General features: G+C 35.3%; 1 protein-coding gene across 1 annotated transcript in view; it reads right to left on the reverse strand.

Annotated features, from left to right (window-relative positions):
- IPO11 (importin 11) overlaps positions 1 to 21,243 on the reverse strand; it is a 230,789-nt gene that overhangs the window by 175,098 nt on the left and 34,448 nt on the right. The window contains exons 7-14 of the mRNA XM_054033042.1: positions 14,721 to 14,769; positions 13,020 to 13,090; positions 10,197 to 10,389; positions 8,284 to 8,436; positions 7,922 to 7,965; positions 5,444 to 5,534; positions 2,562 to 2,609; positions 1,806 to 1,911 (exon numbers count right to left, since the gene is read on the reverse strand). Of these exons, the coding sequence (XP_053889017.1) occupies positions 1,806 to 1,911; positions 2,562 to 2,609; positions 5,444 to 5,534; positions 7,922 to 7,965; positions 8,284 to 8,436; positions 10,197 to 10,389; positions 13,020 to 13,090; positions 14,721 to 14,769 (755 nt within the window). The remainder of the gene's footprint in view (positions 1 to 1,805; positions 1,912 to 2,561; positions 2,610 to 5,443; positions 5,535 to 7,921; positions 7,966 to 8,283; positions 8,437 to 10,196; positions 10,390 to 13,019; positions 13,091 to 14,720; positions 14,770 to 21,243) is intronic.

Below are 21,243 nucleotides of genomic sequence, written 5' to 3' on the forward strand. Positions count from 1 at the left end.
ATTTTACTTTGTGTAACATTAGAAGCACTTTCCACCTTGTATAAACCTGAATTATATTTGTAAATCCCCAGCAATGAATACTAGCACAGCATGGAAGTAAGTTAACCAGTTTCAGGATAGCCTGATCTCTGGATTCCTAAATCCAAAACAAGCAGACAAGGTGACCTGTAATCCTAAGCACTCTGAATTCATACCCTACAAAGTATTCTAATAATCTTTATATAAAATATGCACTGAGGTGTCATTTGAAAATAAATAACTTGTTGGCCAATAACATCATGGTAAAATGTATGTATCAACATTCTATGTAACATTATGAATTCCCCCTGTAGGATGTTACTAGCACATGTTCAAGACCAGATGGTAAAGTTGTTAAACAAATCTATCCTAAAAAAAAGGAATGTGTGTTTTCCACAATTTACATATAAGCAGTAAACAGGACCATCAAGACAGCAGGGAGAGGAGATTGCAGGAAGCAGAACAATTTGCATTTTAGCAAACAACAGCAGAAGAAAAAAAACAGCATAGAGCTTCCTTCACCACCAGACTCCATGTCACCTTCCTCACAGCTTGAATAAACTTTACTCTGAGGGATAACCTTCAGAAGAATACATTTCAACTGTTCACTGAACTATAAAAGAAAGGGGAAGAAAACCCCAAGTTATCTCATTCACCTAAGAGGACAAAGGAACCCGTGCATTTGGACTTCTGGAGGAGATCCTAATCAAGGAGTGGCGGGTTCAGCCACCATCTTGCTGGAAGACTGTGGGTGAGAAAAGCCATCTTGAATAAAGCCTGCACCTTGCTAGATTAAGTTTTTAGCCTTTAAGATGTGTTTTCACTTTTCTTTGCTTGTAACCATTTCTAGATTTATCTTTTATACTTGAACTCACATAAAATTTTATCTTCTTTTGTTAATAAACTTGTTTTACTATTTATCTAAACCAACAGTGCTGTGTTTGAATTAAAGTGAATGCTAACTCCAGTTAATGTGGCAAGTTGTTTAGTTCAGTCTCTTTAAAGGAACAAACAGGATAACTGCTGGCAAACTGCTGGATCCAAAGTGACTGAATCACGCCTGTACAGTTTAGAGAACGCAAAGTGCATGCTGGCTGCATGTGTGTCCCAGGCTGGGAGCTACAAGTAGCAGAAGCATTTTGGGGGCACTCAGAGTTATAATAGAAGCAGTGACACAATCTTTCACTGATCTGAGTTGCACCCCAGAATGTGACAGTGACAATTACAGCAGAAAACCACTGGCAGACAGAAATAGCACAAGCAATATTATTTAAGTGACACCCTCCTATTAATCACTCCCTCTTAACTGTTTCTCCCCACTGAATCCATCTCTGTGACCATATCTTTAGTTTATTGGGGGCCGGGTGGAGAGTTTGCATTTGAATTAAACAAAGATCAAATATAAAACAGGACAGTACACTGGTATTTGCCTTTCTCAAAGTGAGCTGAATGATTAAAGGTGTTATTTATTGTACTGAGAAAATTTAATAAAATTCAGATGTATAAAAGAAGAAAGGTATACATTAATTTTTACAAAAAAAATTAAAAGTAGCCATCACATATGTATTGAAAAGCATAAGATCAAAAGTGAAGGGCTTCAGGAAGCTCACCCTTTTGTGTACACATCAGTCATCTGTAAATATTTTATACCTTTCTGCTCATTTAGCAGGTATGTTTAAACAATGAATATTCACCAGAGTTGCACTTGCTTCATACTCCATCTTAACACACTTGTATCAACAAATTACTTAAACAGCCAAGATACAAAGAAAGATTAGGGTGCTCACCTGTTATGAGAGACTTGTAGCTCTGCTAGCAGCTGATTTTTAAACCACTGATCAAAATCCACACTGTCAAATAGCTCATAAGCGGCCAGCCCAACTGCATTGTAGACTAGAGAAAAACAGAGAAATTAAGTTTTGCTCTAGTCAAACATTGTTAAAATTCTAAAAACTGAAATTGAATAAATCTTGAAAATTATGCTCAGATCACTTTTGTGCAGTAAGGAATATTTTTTATCCAACATTTACATTCTGAAAATTGAGAAATTAAAAAAGGAGTCATTTGAGTAAAACAATGACAAAACCTTACAAAACTTCCCTCAGTGTTCTCTTTAGTTACAAATAAATAAAGTTCTCATGAGAGGGGTGTCATGTAGTGTTCACAGTAGTTAAAGGAGTCAGGTGCTCCACAGTTCTAAACCAATGATTCCATCAGATGCCTTAGACGAGTCATCTGTCCAGCCCTCAATTTCCTTGCTTGTAAAATGGAAAGAATATCTCCCACACAGAAGTGCTGAGGGATTAATTTTTGCAAAAGTACTGAAAAGTACTATATTTATTAAATACCTTGTTCCTAAAATTCTTGCCTATAGTTTCTGCTGTTTGAACTGCTCAAACTCAGTTCTATGAGAACATAATTTTGATATTATTTTTCAAAATGTCAAAGTTACATCTCACAAATTCTTCTCAGACATTTTATAGAAGTCAGGCACATACATAACAAGCTTTATTCCTTAAAAGGCAAAGTGAAATTTAATTTACCAGCATCTTTAATCAGTAGAGCATTAGTATCTTCCACATTCGTAGGTCCTGCAATAAAGTTAAAATAAAAGCAATTATAGAAAAATGCATTAACTAAACAAAGACTATAAGACCCTCAGTGGTTTGAGCATTGGCCTGCTAAACCCAGGGGTCTGAGTTCAATCCCTGAGGGGACCATTTAGGGATCGGGGGGGGAGGGAATCGGTCAGGGACAATATTTGGTCCTGCTAGTGAAGGCAAGGGACTGGACTCGATGACCTTTCAAGGTCCCTTCCAGCTCTATGAGATAGGTATATCGCCATATATTTCAGTGACGTAGAGCACAGCAAAGAATCAAAATATTTAGCCATAGCAATATAATCAAAAATATCCTCTCTATAAATACAAACCTAAAAGTAATGCATCCTGTATTTAAAAGTACAGCACTGTTAAACTGATGCTTTTGTTTTTTTCGAACCTCTAAGAGAGGACCCATTCTGATTAAGAGAACATACTGCATATCAAGAATATTCCTGTGCCTTACTGAAATACTGAATTTTTGATTGAAAAGTATCTACAATATGTTCATTGAAGAAAGCAAAGGAAATTCAAATCCTTATTGTACCATATTTGTTGCCTTGGCAGTTGTACTTAATTACATTTATCATAAAATATGCAGCTACAGAGTACTCATAAATGTAAGTAAGTAAAAAAAAACTGGAAAAAAATAGGAATCGGTAAAGAATGGCTATCAAGTAATGACTTTTTGCAGAAAAAGTGACCATCTGGTTACTTCTACACATTACATAAAACTGTTTGTTATATAATTAAATATAATAAAGTTCTAACAATTTAAACATTTAATTTTGACTTTTTATGCCATAAACAATTTCGGCAATGATCATTCCCATGCTAACAACACTTGAGACCTCACAATTTCAAGTGTATTTACAGCTAATAATGTGGAGTCCCTACTTTGGGAACTCAAAAAAAGCTTTTGGCAGAGGAGTGACGAACATTTCCAGATTTTTACCTTAAGGGAGTCTAATTCTGCCACCTCCATGCTAGAAACCTGTAATCCCTACAGAACCAAAGCATCCAAACAATCTCAGATCTTAAATATCCAAGGTCTCTAGGTACAGATTCAAAATATATCATAAAAATCCATAACATAGTTTTGGACATTGATCCAGATTGCAAGGTGAGTCTGATGGGGAAGAAATAGAGGCAGCTCCCTTCAAATAACCTCAGAAGGTGGACATCAGAGCTATCAAGGTCATATGGTATTCTCTGGCACTCCTTTGTGAAAAACTTTGGGGATCGGAAAAAAACAGAGAAAATGCTGACGGACATCCCCTCACTATTAACTCTAGTCTTTCAGGAAAGAGTCCATTGATACTCTTTCACAACTTCCTGCTTGGAAGCAGAACTAGTGACATTTGTTGTTATTTTCTATGACAAATAAGATCAGTCTGCAGGAAATCTCACAATGGGCATTGTCGCTAGGTTTAAGAACAAAACTATGTCAGTAGAAACTGAGTTAACCTATCTGTAGTAAAGAGTGCAGCCTTTTCACAATCTTCAAAACCTATCAATCCAACATAATGAAATACCAAGCCAAGGAGAAAGAAAGATGTGTTAATTCCCCAAGAAGTGGGAAATAAAAAGTAATTGGGTTGTGAAAATTGATTTTAGGGTTTTACGGTACATCTCTCAAAATCTGTGCTTGGCTAGGAATGAAGCAGATAGAGCTAGCAAACAGCAGCACTAAGGCCCAACTTCTGCAATCATCCATTAAAATGTCTTGACGCCTGACTACACTAAGACAACTGATTGCATGGTTCTACAGAGTAGACAGGTCTACAGACTCTTAAACTGTGGTCTATGGATCACTGCTAGTCTGAGGAGAGAGCTGGTTGATCACAAAGAGTCTCCTGCTCCTCCTTTCCAACTGTTAAATGGCACTGAAAGACAGCTAACCATATACAAACATTTTTCTTTTTCTATGTGCCATAAGGAATTATTGTGAATATCACATACATGTTTTTTGACTGCAAATAAGAATGGAGATGATCCACAAGAATCTCTTCAATAAACTGTGATGCACACTATGGGGACAACAGAGTACATGGAGTAAAAACAAAGGTTACCATCATGAAAAGTATGGTGAGGCCTGCTAACGCCTTTAGGTTGACTGTAAAACTCAGAGACTGAGCTGCATTCCTGGTTATTTTCAGTTTGGCCAAGAGAACCTCTGTCTAATTGAAAAGGATTGATCTTTTCTAACCAAAGATTCTTCACCTCACCTAGAACGTCAGGGATGACTGAAAAGCTTTGGCATCATCTCCTAAAAGTATATTCTGTGGCTAAAAGTATATTCTGTGGCTTCTGCAGTGATGTCAGACACATCATAAACTCTTCCGGAGAGTTTAAACAAATCAAGGACTTCTTGGTAAGCTCCTTGTAAAATGACTTACGGGACTTATGAAGGTGATCAGCAACTAGTAGAAAATCCTATGAGTTCTAAATCCTCACTAAAGAACAGACCTTGCTCCAAATTTTGCCCCAGCTAAAGAAATCTAACCATAAACACTGAATAACCTCCTTTTCAGCCCTGAAACCCTATGTTGTCTATATAGTTATTAAAGACACCATACACTCTAGGCCCATGAAAACAAAAATTCATAATATTTCCTTTCTGTAAATATACCCTTCATTTTCATCACAATATACTTACAAAACATCTCCAATATCATTTACAATTATTTGAAAGATAGGGGGAAATATTTTAGCATACAAATTTAGATTTCACAAATACATAAACATTAGGATTAATATACAGTCTGCACAAAGTGAAATAGCATAGTAATTCCAGTATCTTAAAAACAGTTTTAAAATCTTACCTTGTAGACTGTGAACCATTTCTAAAAGCACAGGAGTAAGGGTTTGATTATATTCATGGAAAATATCAATAAAAAGAACCTCTGTGCATGGCTGAAAAAGTAAAACAAATCTGTTATAAAACCTAAATAAGACAAGTCTAGCCCAGTTTTAATATACAGTAAAATAAATACATTTAAACTACTAAATACCTCATAAGGAAAACACTCCAGCACTACAACTTTCTGAAAGTGATTTTGTCACAATACGGCATGTTCAATTAGAGCAAGATTTTGATGCAGTAGTACCACATTCACAATGTAAGGTTTACATTCTAAGTTTGCTGATCAGTTACTAAATAAATCAGAAAATAACTGAGATAAATTTAATTAGCCAATTTTTATTCCTATAGCATCCATAATGAACAAATTACACCTTTATACTATATTTCCAATATTTAACAAAACTACCCAAAATGTATTCTTCAAGTCTCTCTGCTCTATTTTCACTTGGCATATATTTATTTCAGTTCTTTGCTACTAATGTCTTGCATACAGTAGAACTTTACCCAAGTGGCTCTTAAACTGTGGTCTATAGATTATTGCTAGTCTGTGGAGAGAGTTGGCTGATCACAAAGAGGCTCCTGCTCCTTCTTTCCAATTATTAAAATGCATTAAAAGACAGCTAACAATATACAAACATTTTTTCTTTTCCCATGTACAAGGAATTGCTGTCAATATCACATGAATGTTATATGATTGCAAATAAGAATGGAGGTGATACACAAGAATTTCTAATACAATGTGGTGAGCGCTGGGGGGGGAGGGGGAATAGGATAATCCCAATTCTCAAGGCAATTTAAAAAAAAAACTTTTTGCAATTTTAGTATTGTGTATATATTTAAATTGAAATAGAGGGAAACAAGGTATTAGTAAAATGTTACATACATAGAGATATAAGCTGCCTCTTTTAGTGTATTTTGGACTCCAATAAAAAACACAGAGTACATCCCTGCATGCACAGGATTGAGTAACAAGTCCTGAATACCAGTATTAAGTGATCAATGAAAATGGAATATCTGTTCTTGAAACAACATGCTGCTCTCATTTGTACAACCAAAGTCAACTGAGGGGGAAGGAGAAGGGTAAACAAAACAATGAATTGAAGAAGAACAGGGCAGAACTGTTTAGGGAGGGACCAAAGAGAGCTCTTTGCAGCCCTCATTCTAAAAACAATCTAATTCAATTCTCTTCCTTTCTAGGAAAACAGAGTAGAGGTCCCAGAGGAAGTATTCTGAGTTATGCATGAACATCCAGGCTCCTAAGTGTAGTACCCAAAACTGGAGTTCAAAGAGCAGCATGGATTGAAACTTCCCCTAATAAAGTGGGATTTCTGGGAAAGCTTATGCTCCCAGTACTTCTGTTAGTCTCAAAGGTGCCACAGGACCCTCTGTTGCTAAATTAATGTGTAATCTTAATAATGTAACTGTGCCCTACTCCCATTCCTTAGCCCTTTATGTTTCTAATCACCATCAGTTTTATTTCATGTTTTGATCTAGACTGTATACTTTATAGAGCAGAGCTTTCTCTCTGTTTTGTAAGGAATCTGGCACATCTTTCAGCATGATATAAACATTAAATAAAGTTTGCTTAAATTCTCTGACTTGATTTGCTCAAGTGTGTTATGTATATAAACCAATAAGCTTAAGGAAAAAATATATAGAAAAACATGTGTGTGTAACATACACATACACACACAGTTTCTGTCCTTTTTTGTTAATTAGTTTGTTTTATACAATTAGGTGTCAACGGACACAGTGTATGCTCTTTTGTCCTCCACGACAGCATATGCAACCCTTGACGTATGCTCTATATTATGCCTTTTCTATCATCATGCTTTTGAACTCAAAGAATACGCCTTTGAAAGCTACGGATGCAAACCCATGGAAATGTTACATTCTGTAGGGGGGTTTGGTTTTTAGATACATGTGTCTTCTTCCTCTGATCTTGTTGTTACAATAGTTTGGTTTTTAAAATGTAACGCTTGAAAATGTTACGCCAAAGAATCTCAGGAACCTTTATTTAATATTTATTTTACAATACTCAAGGATGTGCTAAACGTCCTACAGAGCAGAGAAAGATAGGTCTTTTACCTAGAATTTTTACATAGAACATGAAAAATATTATAAAGAAATTACCTTCACTCACTCAATATTTTTAAAGTACTGTATAGAATATGAACTCCACCTCTTTTACCATAGCACACTGCACACTTACTTTCCAGTGTATTTAAGATTAAACATTAGTCAATATCTTAACACAAATTCAAATAGTTACTGTGAACTTCAATCTGTAGTATTATATGTTCACATTCTTCTGCAAATGTTGGTTTATACTTTTTTAATAAATGTCACGCCTTTGGGCTACAGGCCACTCAGCAAAGGCGTGAAGAACCACTTTTCTTTTTAATTAATCTTGTTTCATTCAAACGGAAATACTTACCCTGAGACTGTATTTCCAAGAATCTCCTCCTGTCTCCTCTACAGCTAGAGTCCATAAAGAAAACAAGAAAACATTACATAAAAATACAGTGAATACTTTAGTTATGATTTTAAACAATATTAGTTATTATTTAATCAGTATGAAAACATCATGGATAGGTAAACATGAGTTACTGCACATCTTGGGTTATGAAGAGAATCCTGAGAATGTAATCTCTCTATACAAGACTGTACAAATAAAAATGCCAGTCACTTTCTCCTGTGGATCTTACAATGGGCATTTTTTGGATGCATTGTGAAAAGGGAACAGGTACTATTAAATATCTTAATAAAATTAGATGAAAATACAGAGTAATTTCTTACTGAAGCCTTCTGGGTCCTCTTCCCACATTGTCAATTCTTCCTCTGTTAGCAGGAAATAGTGAGAGACTAATCTCCTACATATCTCCATTAATGTTGGGTAAGTGAAGAATGATGTCTTTATCTTATGTGCTTCAAGAGTTTCAGGACTGCTATCTGTAATAGTAATACACTGTTACTAGTCCATGACTTAACGTTATACTAGAATCCTATTAATCAATAAAGAAAGAAAATGCTAGACAGAAGACTCTCATAGTGAAAGGAACACTTACATCTCCATATTGACTTTAAGACACTTTCTTATAAAGCACCTAAACTGTTTAGCAAGTAAGATTGTTCTATTAGCTGAAAAAACTGGTGAAAATGATGCCTCATAAAATAAGTCTTGACTGCTCACTTTCTGATGTTAATTAAATTATTCGGATTAATAGTCTTTTTTGTTGTTGTTCTTCATAACTGAAAGATTCTACCCTCAGGAAAGATTGTGTCATCCTATCCGGTCAGGAGCAACCATATTCTCTGAATCAGCTTGACTCCACTCTGATTGGAAACAAACACTAGAAGATTGTGGCCATTCTGAAAGAGGGCATTTTTGTTAGTGGGTACCCTTACAGCTACATTATCACTGAGAATAATACAAAATGACAGCTATTGTGAAAGAGGGCAGTTCATTGTGGAATTCTCAGAAGAAGAAAATTATCCTTCATCTTTGATAAAAATGAAACTTTCAGTTATGAAGAATAAACACTAAAAATGACCATTAAGCCTAAAATAATTATTGAATTGTACCAAGTCATGAGATTTCAGTGAGTTTCAACCACATGTGATCATTCAGGACATAAAAATGGCCTGACAGGATGCTAAATTTCTTAAAGAACCAATTTTTTAAACTAATTTTAGTCCAAACTAAGTAACAGCTTTACTTTCAAATTCTCAGAAAATTCATCTGGTACCCAAAGAGTAAGTGCTGTAATTTTTAGTAGGATACAATGTATTCTTCATACATAAAGCATTTTGACTCCTCCTTTAATTCCAAAAAGTAAATCATAATTATGGAACTGCAAGTAGCAGTTAATTCTGTTCATTATAATCCAAATATGTTACAATTTGTTCATTGACATTCTAATACCTGGTACAAAAATATCAAATAACAATTGAAGATCTGCAGTTCTTCCTGCAACATATTTTTAAGTACTGGATTTGATAATCTGAATTAAAATCATCAGAGTTTCTGAACCTCTTAAAAAATGACTAGATTATTTTAATTTGGAAAGGAAAATTATATACTTTTTTTTCTGAATCCAATTAGATGCTGGTGTCTCATCATACGCAAACATGAAACTAAAACTAAAATTAAGTAATCTCTATAGATAGATGTGTTTCAACACTAAAGAAAGTAATTGTAATTATCCATGTATTAGATTAAAAAATATTTAGCTAGAGCCAGCCTCTTGTGAATCAACCATAGAGTCAGAATTGCAGAAAAATTCATTGCATTCAACAGCATGCTGAAACTTTTACTTTGATTCTGTAGCCTGAGTTTGAATAACCATAAATTAACTTGGCCCTTGAACTAAATATGGGCTCTTTATTTTATATGGTTAATGAAAGCCAAAGCAGTAAGTAATTTCTCTGTATTTCTATGTGGGAAAGTTGTTTTGTTCCATGTTTCTTATGGATTTAAGTGGTAATTATAGAACGATTTGGAGATTCTTTCCTAAAGCTTGATTTTTAAAGTCAAAATATTAACAATATGCAATATTTAGTATATGATCATGTTAACTAGTACAATATTAAGAATTTTAAACACCTTTTTAAAAGCCTTTTAAAAAAATGTTTGAGGTTAGTGTTGTGTCACAGCTGGCAAGCTCCCCCCCCAAGAATGGGAAAACATGCTGAGGAAAAAGCAGCAGTACCTTCGAAACGTTTTGATGGCTTGTAAGCATAATTTTTTACAATCATCTTAATGAAATTCATGCACTGGACAATGAATCGCTCAAAAGCAACTCCTTCACCAGCCTCTGTGAAAACATAGCTTACAGCAAACTCCAATGATCTCTGAATCAGAGGGGTGAATGAAAAAGGATGTTGGTCCAGGAAGTCCAAAAGCTAAAAAGTGAGGGAAGAAAAACATATTACTTAATTCATACACATTTTATGTGCACAAAGGACTTTCATAAACCATCTTGCAAAAACAGGAGCACATTTATGTAATGTGCAAATCTAATAGTTGGCCACAAAAATTAAATTAAAACAAAATCACTTTTATGGTGCTTACTGATTCATTTATTTTATCTATTGGTGTTCTAATTCTCATTTCCAAAGCAATGTTTTGTTAATAAGGATGACAGTTTAAGGAACCATGTACTTTTTCAACTATTCAGTGCTTTATTATCGCTAAGTAACAATTCACAGATGTAAGAACTGATTTTCCCTAAAACAAGAAAAAAGATAGCCCCCAAATTAACAATATTCTTATTAGTAATCCACCATTCATACCTATTTCCAACCATATTTAAAGTACTGAACATTTACTTCCATTATAACTGAATAACTTTTTGTGTAAAAAAGGTGCGAACAAAGGGATCTTCAGTTTCTTTCCCCCACTCCAGTCCAGGCATTTGTTCCTTTAAAACTTAGCAATTAGTTATATAAACCATTTTAAACTATGTATTTTCAAAGGTGTCTCTGCAAGGTTGGGAACTTTTTAAAATGAAATCTGATTCTTCTTTGCAGGGCCAAAGGCTGGGCCTGTTAACAAAAGGCTTGCATAAGCCCTATTAGTGACTGTAATCATTCTCTACTCTGAAATGCTTTGTAAGAGGCAGCAATGGAAGTTGTCTACTTGAATAGGGAAAGTTAAAAGTCTTCCAACTCAATTTGTTCAGTGCTGTCTCTGCTACTGCACTCTAAATGTGCTTTCAACAAACTCAATCTCAGCACAAGATTAGACTTTCATTCATTTTCTATCTGTAGCAAGTTTATTCAGAGTTAAAGATCACAGGAAACCAAGAAAGATAAGCACAATAGGGGAAGAGACAAAAGAAGAAGAGAGACTAGTTTCCTATATGGATCAGGCTTTGTTCGTGTATAGTCTTCTCCCCTGCAGTATACAGGTTATGTTTTCTTCCATGAAGCCTTTGACTCCATAAGGATTAAAATTCTAAAGTGTTCTAAGTTACCTAGTTTCCTGGCCATTACTCTAGCATTTTCTCTTCAGTTCCTTCAAATTTCTTTAGCATTCCAAAAATGACTGAGTCATAAATGTTGTTTGCAGTTTTCTTGTAACTGTTTTGGTCCCAGGATACAAGAGCAACAAGGTGGGTGAGGCAATATCTTTTATTGGACCAACTTATGTTGGTGAAAGAGACAAGCTTTCGAGCTATATAGACAGGAGCGGCGCTAGGGGTTTTGGAGCCCTAGATGGGGGTCCTTCCACGCTCCCGGTCATCGTCGGCACTTCGGGGCACTTTGGCAGCGGGTCCCGGAGCGAGTGAAGGACCCGCCGCAGAATTACCACCGAAGACCCGGAGCGCGGAAGGACCCCCCCACCGCCGAATTGCCACCCCCCAAATCCTGGTGCCCTAGGCAACCGCGTAGGTCGCCTAAATGGAAGCACCGGCCCTGTATACAGAACTCTTCTGTAGTCAAGTTCTGTATAGCTTGAAAGTTTGTCTCTTTCATCAACACAAGTTGGTCCAATAAAAGATACTGCCTCACCCCCTTGTCTCTGAGTCACATAAGGTCACCTGAGCCCAAAAGGCTTACATCCATACAATCCTCAGGGAGGCTAGTCTGAAGAGAATGAATTGCTTCTTTGCATCTACCAAGAAAATAAATGAAAGATGGATTTGGGAACAGTCCCTGTACTCTCTGGTTGTTGGGATTTGAATGAGAAAGAAAGATATATGAATGCTTTGTTTGCAGGAGACATCAAAGAACTATGGGCCTAATTTTCAGAGGTACTGAGTGCCTGTAGCTTGACTTCAATTGGAACTGCAAGTGCTTGGCACCGCTGATAATCAGGCTCCATGTTTAAGTAAGAAGTCATATGGGCCAGAAGATGGAATCCTCAAACACTGGGAATGTTAGAGGTGTTGCATGTCTGAAAGATGATGCACCTAAATCTACTAAAACTGTCTTCTGGCATAAGCACGAACTCCTTGTGCAGACCTAAAATACTAAATTGCAGCTGAACAGTATGGGTTGTTTTTTGTTTGTTTGTTTGTTTGTTAAGTAAATTAATCAAGAACAGTCACTTACTTAATATGATCATGACTATTCTTATTTTTTACTCACAACCCACATTTTCAAGTGAGTCCAGATGTTTAATAAAGAAGACTGGAAAATTGTTTACAATCTCTTATATTAACCTCCTACACTGATCAATTCACAATACTTTTTTTAAAATATGTCTATCAAGAGCAAGCCCCGAAACAGTGGCTACAAATTTTACTTTTGAAATACACTTTATTATCTAAAATAAAATTAAATGTATGTTACAGTCTGACAGTTCATATTGGTGTCCTGAATAAAGCAGATACTCTTCTCTTTAAAGGAATACATGTTTTCAAGATTATATTTTGAGAGAGTGAAGCTATGAACTGCAATTAACTGCTTCTTCACAGTATATAAAACATATGAGTTTTAAAGAATATATATTTAACTTAATGTGGATCACTCATTCAAAAATATTGAAAACTCCATTCTAGTAATGGAATTGTGAACTTGAAACTTACCACTTTAGTGAACAGAATAACAGTCTTTTCTAGACGGTCTCTGCATACATTTTCTGTTCCTATACTTCTACCTGGTAAATCACAGATATTTAACAAACATCATTTCTTAATCTTCGCTTTATTTCATAATATCCAAATTTGGAAAAATTATCTTTGGAGACACAGCTCACTCTTGCTGTCATATCTTTCTAATTGCAGATAAAGCAAAGTGAACAAGTAGCACTATCGCAGATAAAATTCAGTGCTGACAAATGCAAGGACCCAAATACTGGGCATACAGCTACTTCTAAATTAGCTATAAAAACTCAGGAAAGAACATGAGCATCATTATGGACAGCTCTGTGAAAAAGCTGTCATAAAAGCAAACGACTGCTAGGAGGGACAAGGAAGGGGATAGAAAACACTTACAAGTTGATAATGCCATTATTAAAAATCCATGGCACACCCTCAGCATGGAATACTATGTTCATTTCTGGTTGCCTTATTTCAAAAAGATATAGCCAAAACAGAATGGATTCAAAGACTGATTACAAAAACGATTAAAGGCACAGAGACATTTCTGTATAAATATACAATGATAAGACTGGGACTCTTTAAGGAAGACACAGTAGAGGTGTGTGTGTGTGTATATACACACACACACACACACACACACACGTCTTTAAGGAAGACACAGTAGAGGTATATGAGACACAATGAATCGTATAGTAAAGGTAAACTCTGTGATAATTTACCCACTTAAGAAAAACAGCATCATACAATGAAACTGAAAAGCAACAAATTTTAAAACTAGTAAAAGTAAATGGATTTTTAAAAAGCACACAAGACACAATGAACCTATGGAACCCATTGCCACAAGCTATCATGTATGCCAAGGTCTTAATAGGCTACATATATAGAGATATCTACATAAGAACGTTCACTGCTAGATCAGACAGGCTAAAAATCAAAAGATATATTAAACACTCATGTTTCAAAGCATAAGCTAATCATTAACCAAATGTCAGGAATAAACTTTCCCTATAGGTAGATTGTTCTCTAATTGTCCCCTACAAGGTTTCTTGTACCTTCCTCTGAAGCATCTGGTACTGATCATTGTCATAGACAGGATATTGGACTAAATGAACCACAAATGCATTTGGACAAATGTACCTGAAAAAAACATCTGTCACAATATTTCCTGTCACGGTAAATGAAATTTGAGATTAAAACTACTGACTGTTTCATGATAAAATTGGAGGCAGTAATCACAAATTCTCTCCCCTTTGACATTTTTCAAAACTCATCCGTGGCCATCTTCGCAGGAAAAGCTTAAGATGGCTTAGTTTCTTTTTACATTCCATGTACGTAACTTTTTTTTTTCGTATGTTTCCTCTTTGTTCTGCGGTTTATATGGGAGATATTGCCTTTTTACTAATATTACTATTAATTCTTGACTAAATCTCTTCTTTTCTTTTTTCTTTTTTTTTTTGGCAAGAGGACTTTGGTTATTTGGCACCCAAAATTAAGATCTGTATTATTACTGAACATCTTTTCTGTACACTAGAATTGAGAAGTGCATTGAAATACACAGTTTTGTATTCATGAGAAAATGTCAAAATGCCTTTGACACCAACTATTTGTTTAAATATTAGAGGTAGGGGGAATCTTAATATTATTAATGTACCAGAAGAGGACAGCATGCTTGAGAAAAGTACTTACTACAATCCAGAAACTGTTTTAGTCGCTCAAATACTGCATGTAGAAATCCCTGAAAAATATCAAAGTCACATTTCTTTAAAAAGTGAAGCCCATTGTGGACTGTATGCAGGGAGGAAAAGTATTATTTGCATACAAAAGATATAGGATTTCACTAAAGATCCGTCAAACTGAGAAGTCAGTTCAGAAGCAATTGCAGAGTTTAAAATCATTCCCTACATTACTTCATTACTGTTAGAAAAATTAAATACAAATATAATGAAAGTAGATTTTTCTATTTGAATTATATATTTTATATGATACACAATTTTCTTTTGATTTTTACTATTTTTCATTCAAAATCCAATCATTTCTCAAGGAAAATAACAAAAACGCTGCTGTAGAACTACTAATAATGACGATCTTCCCCCTTTGAACCTCTCCCTTTGTAAGCTAACACTTTATTGAAAACAAGAGGTGAGGGTTTTCTCCAGTGAATGAAATTTCAGTAAATCATACTTAATTGTGAAGCTATGGCTAAATCCTGTGGTTATTTATGAGTAAAAAATGTTGCCTTAGTGATAGAAAGAAATTAGACATTTATTTAACATTACATCAGTCTCAGGCTAAGCACTTCAATAAACTTAAGTCATAAAGAAACATTACACTGAGATTCTAAGTGCTTAGAAGCAAAATTACTGTAGGTGTTATGACCCCTGAAAATAAAAATATGTCCTGTGACCTGGCAGAGTAGCTCACTCCATTGCCAATTTATATATAATTCATTCCACCAATAGAGTGTGTCTAATATACTCTTATGAAATCCAAAATCATAAGAAATTTCTCCATCACGAGTGGCTGCACCTTAGCATTCACAGCATTAATGAGAGATATCATACACATTGATAAATGGGTATGTAGCACTGAGCAAATGACTAGCCCAAATACTGATACTGCAAAATAAACATAAGCCAGATATAAGCTTGATAAGCCCTTATAAAATGAATGGTTATTTTCACCCATTAAAGTATGAGCACCTATAAACATATTTATTAAAGTAATTGGACAGTTTCTCTAGTTATTGCTCATAAAATTACACAGTTTATAATTACACATCAACTACTTAAATAAACTGTTCTTCAGGTTTCAAAGATTCCGGAATTCTAAATCTAATAAGACAAGTGCAAAAATACCACAAAAAGATGTCATTTGAAATGGTTCTTTCAGAAACAGTGAGAGGCTCTGAAGATGCAGTATAGATCAAGTAATGAATAATCAGAGGGAATTCAACTATTTGTATGAAATGTCAGTTCAATCAGGAATCCTATTTTCAATGGTTTTGATTATGCCTACCTGCTGGCTTCTTGCCAAAAATAAATATCAGGAGGATTGATTTAAATCAGCAAGCACCTAACCTTGATGTAAATGATCAATTTACTCACGTTTTGCATTTGTACTTTTAAGTTATTTTCCTAAAGAAAGGTTGATTCTCATTGGTTGATAACCATTAAAACATGCTGATTTGCAACTAAATATCACCTTTACACAAAATCTGGTGCTTCTTTTAGATAACCATTTATTTAATCAATATCGTAGCTTAACTTACATTTATTCAGATTCTTATTTACTAATTTTAATCATGTTAGAAAATGGCAAATGATGCATTTCTTGTTCATTAGATAAATTTTTTACTTGCTATTTGTGTCAAGCTCTTTTGGGATGGAAATTCAAATTCAATTTAAAATGCACAAAAACAATATCTAAAAATTGTTTTGTTATTAGTTAATAAAACTACCTAAAATGTTCTGGATACACACACACACACACACAGTAAATATCAAAACATGTTCTGCATTTAAAACTATCTGATTTATTAAACAAAGGAAGTAATATCTGCAGTGAATTGAAGTGATTGTTCCTAGTCAGCATGTCCTTAAAGTTTTTAAAACTAGTATATCTCATCCTCTCACATCTAGTTTTTAGTCATACTTTGGAAGAGAAAAACAAGCTTTCCTGCTTTTTCAACTCCCATTTTGTTTCTTAATTTTAAATTAACTAGTGATTGAACTGAACTAATTGAATAAACTGAAATTAAGAAAATACTCTCTCTGCACCAGTGGAAGAAGCTACTGCTGTCAAAAGCTGGTTTTGCCCTTCAACAAACTCTGGTTCCATGCGCTTATCCAGGCACTCAAACTACTGAATTGGCTCAATGAGAACAGGATATCTACCAACCCAGACCACACGGACCAACAGGTTTGGGTGGCAGTGCTTTGATGGTGGATAAAGCTGGAACATGGCCACTGAAGTGTCCCTATTAAACTAATTTTGCCATCTGTGGTGATAGTGATTGATGTTTTGGGGCACAATGGCCTCCCACTGTGTCCCAAGGCATCCATGGCTCTGTTTCTTTTTTTCTTCCTTGGCTCAGAGAAGGAAGAACATTGCTGAGAAACGGAGTCTTCCAGGGACTCAAAGGGCGTGCCAGTGAAGCATGAGCCAATCTCCTGATTACATAATGTTGGTTTTATGGAACACGAAGGGTTCCTAAAGTGTGTGGCTCAACACGGGTCTCAGCATCAGACTCAATAGCACAAGACAATTTAATGGAATCCCTGCATACTGAGCTTTCTCTGGGCATGGAGCTTGTCTTGCTACTCATTCCAGACAAACAGAACCCAATAGGGACCCAGTACCTAGTTCTCAGCCAGATAGATGTCTAAGAACAAAAACCCTGGCAGCAACTTTTATGAGGTGAAGTTTAAAGCAGCTTTGTATACAGGAACTTGCATACAGTGCTAGGAACATGCTTCTCCCAAGTTAGAAGGCACACCAAGTTCTTTAATTACTGACAGACAGTGCCATCACAGGATGGGCACAGCTGGAAAGTAATAATTTGCTTTTGGATATCTTAGTTAGGTCCACAATGTCACATGAGTGCTCATAACCCTGTAGCTCCGAGGAGAAAGGGACCACCAAGTCAAAGGTTTGGGTGTTACCCTAATATAAGTATTTACGACTACTAAAAATTGTTGGGCCAGTTTGAGTTCAAATTGTATACTGCAAACACCAGAACTTAAAATATATACCCAATTCATGTTCACTTATATATACACTGTGTGTAAAGATAATAGAAATAGAAAACCACAACAGGTACAAATCATCCATTTCCTTTTTATAGAAGTATGCAAACACAGAATTTCTAAAAACACCTGACTATTCGTTTTTAACACAGGCATTCTACATCTCAAAAATATAATCGACAGCAAAAACAACATGACGAGCTTTATAAAGATTAATGATTCAGTATACAGTCTGCTATGACATTTAGAGAAGTCTCCTTGTTACAAGCACATGAGGATTCCTAGGTAGCTCTTTAGTCTGTTTTATAGTGTGTTGAGAAAAGACTGTTCTAGAATTCCTGCATTGTAGTGGAGATCTATCTTCTTAATGTAGTGTTGACAATAGAGGTTCTGTACACTCTAAAAGAAAAAACATCCAACTCTGAGGCCACAACAGCAAGATCCTACCCAGTTTATGATGCTTTACCTGAGGCCCATGTCTTTAATTTCCTTTATACTGTTCTGCTCATTTAATTGCTGCTGAAAATGTGTTCTCTTGATTGTGTATGTAAATTCAACTTAAATAATTCACTCATATGACTGTATATTGTCCTTTCCTTTATTGTTCTGTCATTAGGATATTCATTATATTCTTTAATCAGAGGACCTCAGGGTACTGTCACTTTAGGTCTCTTGGGCGGTACTTCCTGTGCCTATTCTCAACACTGCTCCTTGGATGTACCTCTGTAAGGCCTCCTGGTGGTATTGTAGGAATATTAGCTGCTCCAGGCTCTGCAGACCTGGGTTCTAATCTCCAGGTCCTTACATGGACTCACTCCAATTTGTTCACATCTTTCCTAAATTATGGTGCCTAGTATTGAACTGGGTACTCCAACTAGGGCCTCACCAGTGCCGAATAGAGCAAGACAATTACCTCCTGTGTCTTACATAAAACATTCCTGTTAATACACCCCAGAATCATATTTGCCTTTTTCGCAGCTGCATCACACTGACGATTCTCATTTAGTTTATGGTCCACTATAACCCCCAGATCCTTTTCAACAGTACTACCACCTAGTCCCCATTTTGTAGTTGTACATTTGAATTTTCCTTTCTAAGTGAAATACTTTGCACTTGTCTTTATTTAATTTCATCTTGTTGCATTCAGATCAGTTCTCCAATTTGTCGAGGTCATTTTGAATTTTAAATCTGTCCTCCAAAATGCTTGCAACCGCTTCCAGGTTGCTGTCATCTGCAGATTTTACAAACATACTTTCTACTCCATCATCCAAGTCATTAATGAAAATATTGAATAGTCCCAAACCAGGACTGATTCTGCAGGACTTCACTAGATACGCCCTCTCAATTTGACAGAGAACTACTGATAACATGTTGACTACCAAGTTTTTTAAAAAGCCAAACCAGTGACTTGGTGGAAGTTACTGACTGAGCACCTGGAACCAGGATCCACTGAAGTGCTGAACAAGCTTTTGACAGCAGTAGGTGTAGAGAGAGTACTTTATCATTTCAGTTTATTCAGCTAGTTCAGTTAAATGACTATTCATTCAAAACTAAGAAAATGATGTGGGAGTGGAAGCAGAAAAACTTATTTTCTTCTTCCAATCTATAAATAAAAACTAAGTGTGAGAGAACGAGATCTACTAGTCCTCAAAACCTTAAAGAATATAGTAAACGAACGCATTATTAACCATTTTCTAATATAATTTAAAAAATTAAAAATTAATAATCTGAATAAATGTAAGTCAAGCTGTAATTGCTTAAATAAATGTGTAAAAATATAGTGCATCCTCCTGGTTACCAAAAAAAAAGCACCAAATTTAGTGTAAAGGCTATATGTAATTGCAGGAATACTGTGCCGAATGAGACCCAAATACCAAATGTAAAGTCCCATACTTAAATATATTAACATGGCCAACTAAACACAATTTCTTTTTTAAAAAATCCTATACTAGAGAAAGGGGGACTTCTTCAAACTTAGAGATTTTTTTAATACATATGGACTTTAAGCTTTAAAACAAAGTACTTTTTTTGTTGTTGTTAAGGTCCTCATCCAGAATAACTCTTAACCATGTGTTAGAATACTTTGTTGGAACAGGGCCTTAAATGTTATTCCCTCAGAAATGTCAAGCCAATCCACAAAGCAAACTCTAGGAGACTGTGTAAATACTGAGCATTCATTTCATACAGTCATAAAAGAGTTCTTGATACTATGATGAAGAGGCTGTGATTGTAAGGACATACTGTTATATAATTGGTAGCTCTGTCCATTAATTACTGAATTATGGAAAGCAGCAGGAACACATCTTTATAATCACAAAAGAAAAATCTGTTTTTATATCCCACAGTTTATTTGGCAAGGCTTCTTCCTATTGTACGAGAAGTCTGATAGGAGCTACACACTCACTAAGTTATGTGAGTGAAACATACCTTATGGAAATGGTAAGATCCCTTGTCTTAAACACTGGGGTAGGATTTAGGACAGCGTAGCCTTACAAAATTTGCTATATTTTAGCAAAAATGCATTTACTAATTATGTAATTTGGCAGCCCTTCTTTGAATAGTACTGGAGACTCCCTTATCCACTAGATCTGGTATCTCTTAATTTTGAAGTATGTCTGAGACGTGTAAGGCGACTGCAGGAGGATAACATATAGAAGGGCACAATCCTACTTGCTAACAAGAAATAACATTCTGAAAGTTTGGTCAAATACTTGGTTGGTATTATATTGCTGGGGTTTACATTGCTGAATGTGTAGTAACCATGCTTCTGTGCACTAAGACAGAAAGTTAAAAATAATAGAAAAAAAGACAACTGAAAAAAATGATGAACATATATGGTTTACTGGGAATTCCTCTTAGGGAGGAAGCTGTCTACATATATTTCAATGGCTCTGAAATCATAGAAAATACTTGAAATTTTAAAGACAATCTGTCTCTCTCTTCAGGTCTGGAAAAATGAATGCTTAGATCTGCAGGCCCTATTCTGAAAACCTTATGTAGTAAACAGAGCTACTGGTTAACACTCACTATATGCCAATGGCAATGCTATTATTTTGTGTACAATCTATTGCCAAACCTAATAGTCTATTTCTTTTTACTTACTTTATGTACAAGAAAACAACTATATGCTTCTAGAAAAATGTTTTTATTGAATTACATTTTAAAACTAAGTATTTCTTTTGTCATTTACTTTTATGTTAATTTTTTTTTCCTGTTTCCAAATGTTCTGTGTGCAGCAGATTTTTGTATTGACAATGAATAACTGCATTTCAGGAGTCAGTAAGGAGGAGGAAGCTAGAACTGATGACTGCTGGATAGGGAGCTGCTTGGACTTTTGGCATGTGGAAAGGCATGGGAGTCCCAGGTGACCAGCTGAAGCTTTTGGCATCTGTCAGAGGATGCACCCTTCCCTACCTCTTGTGGGTAGATTTGACAAATATTGTAGTTAGGAGAGATGTTTGACT

This window comes from Malaclemys terrapin, chromosome 6 (genome assembly GCF_027887155.1).
Source record: "Malaclemys terrapin pileata isolate rMalTer1 chromosome 6, rMalTer1.hap1, whole genome shotgun sequence".
Lineage (NCBI taxonomy): Eukaryota > Metazoa > Chordata > Testudines > Emydidae > Malaclemys > Malaclemys terrapin.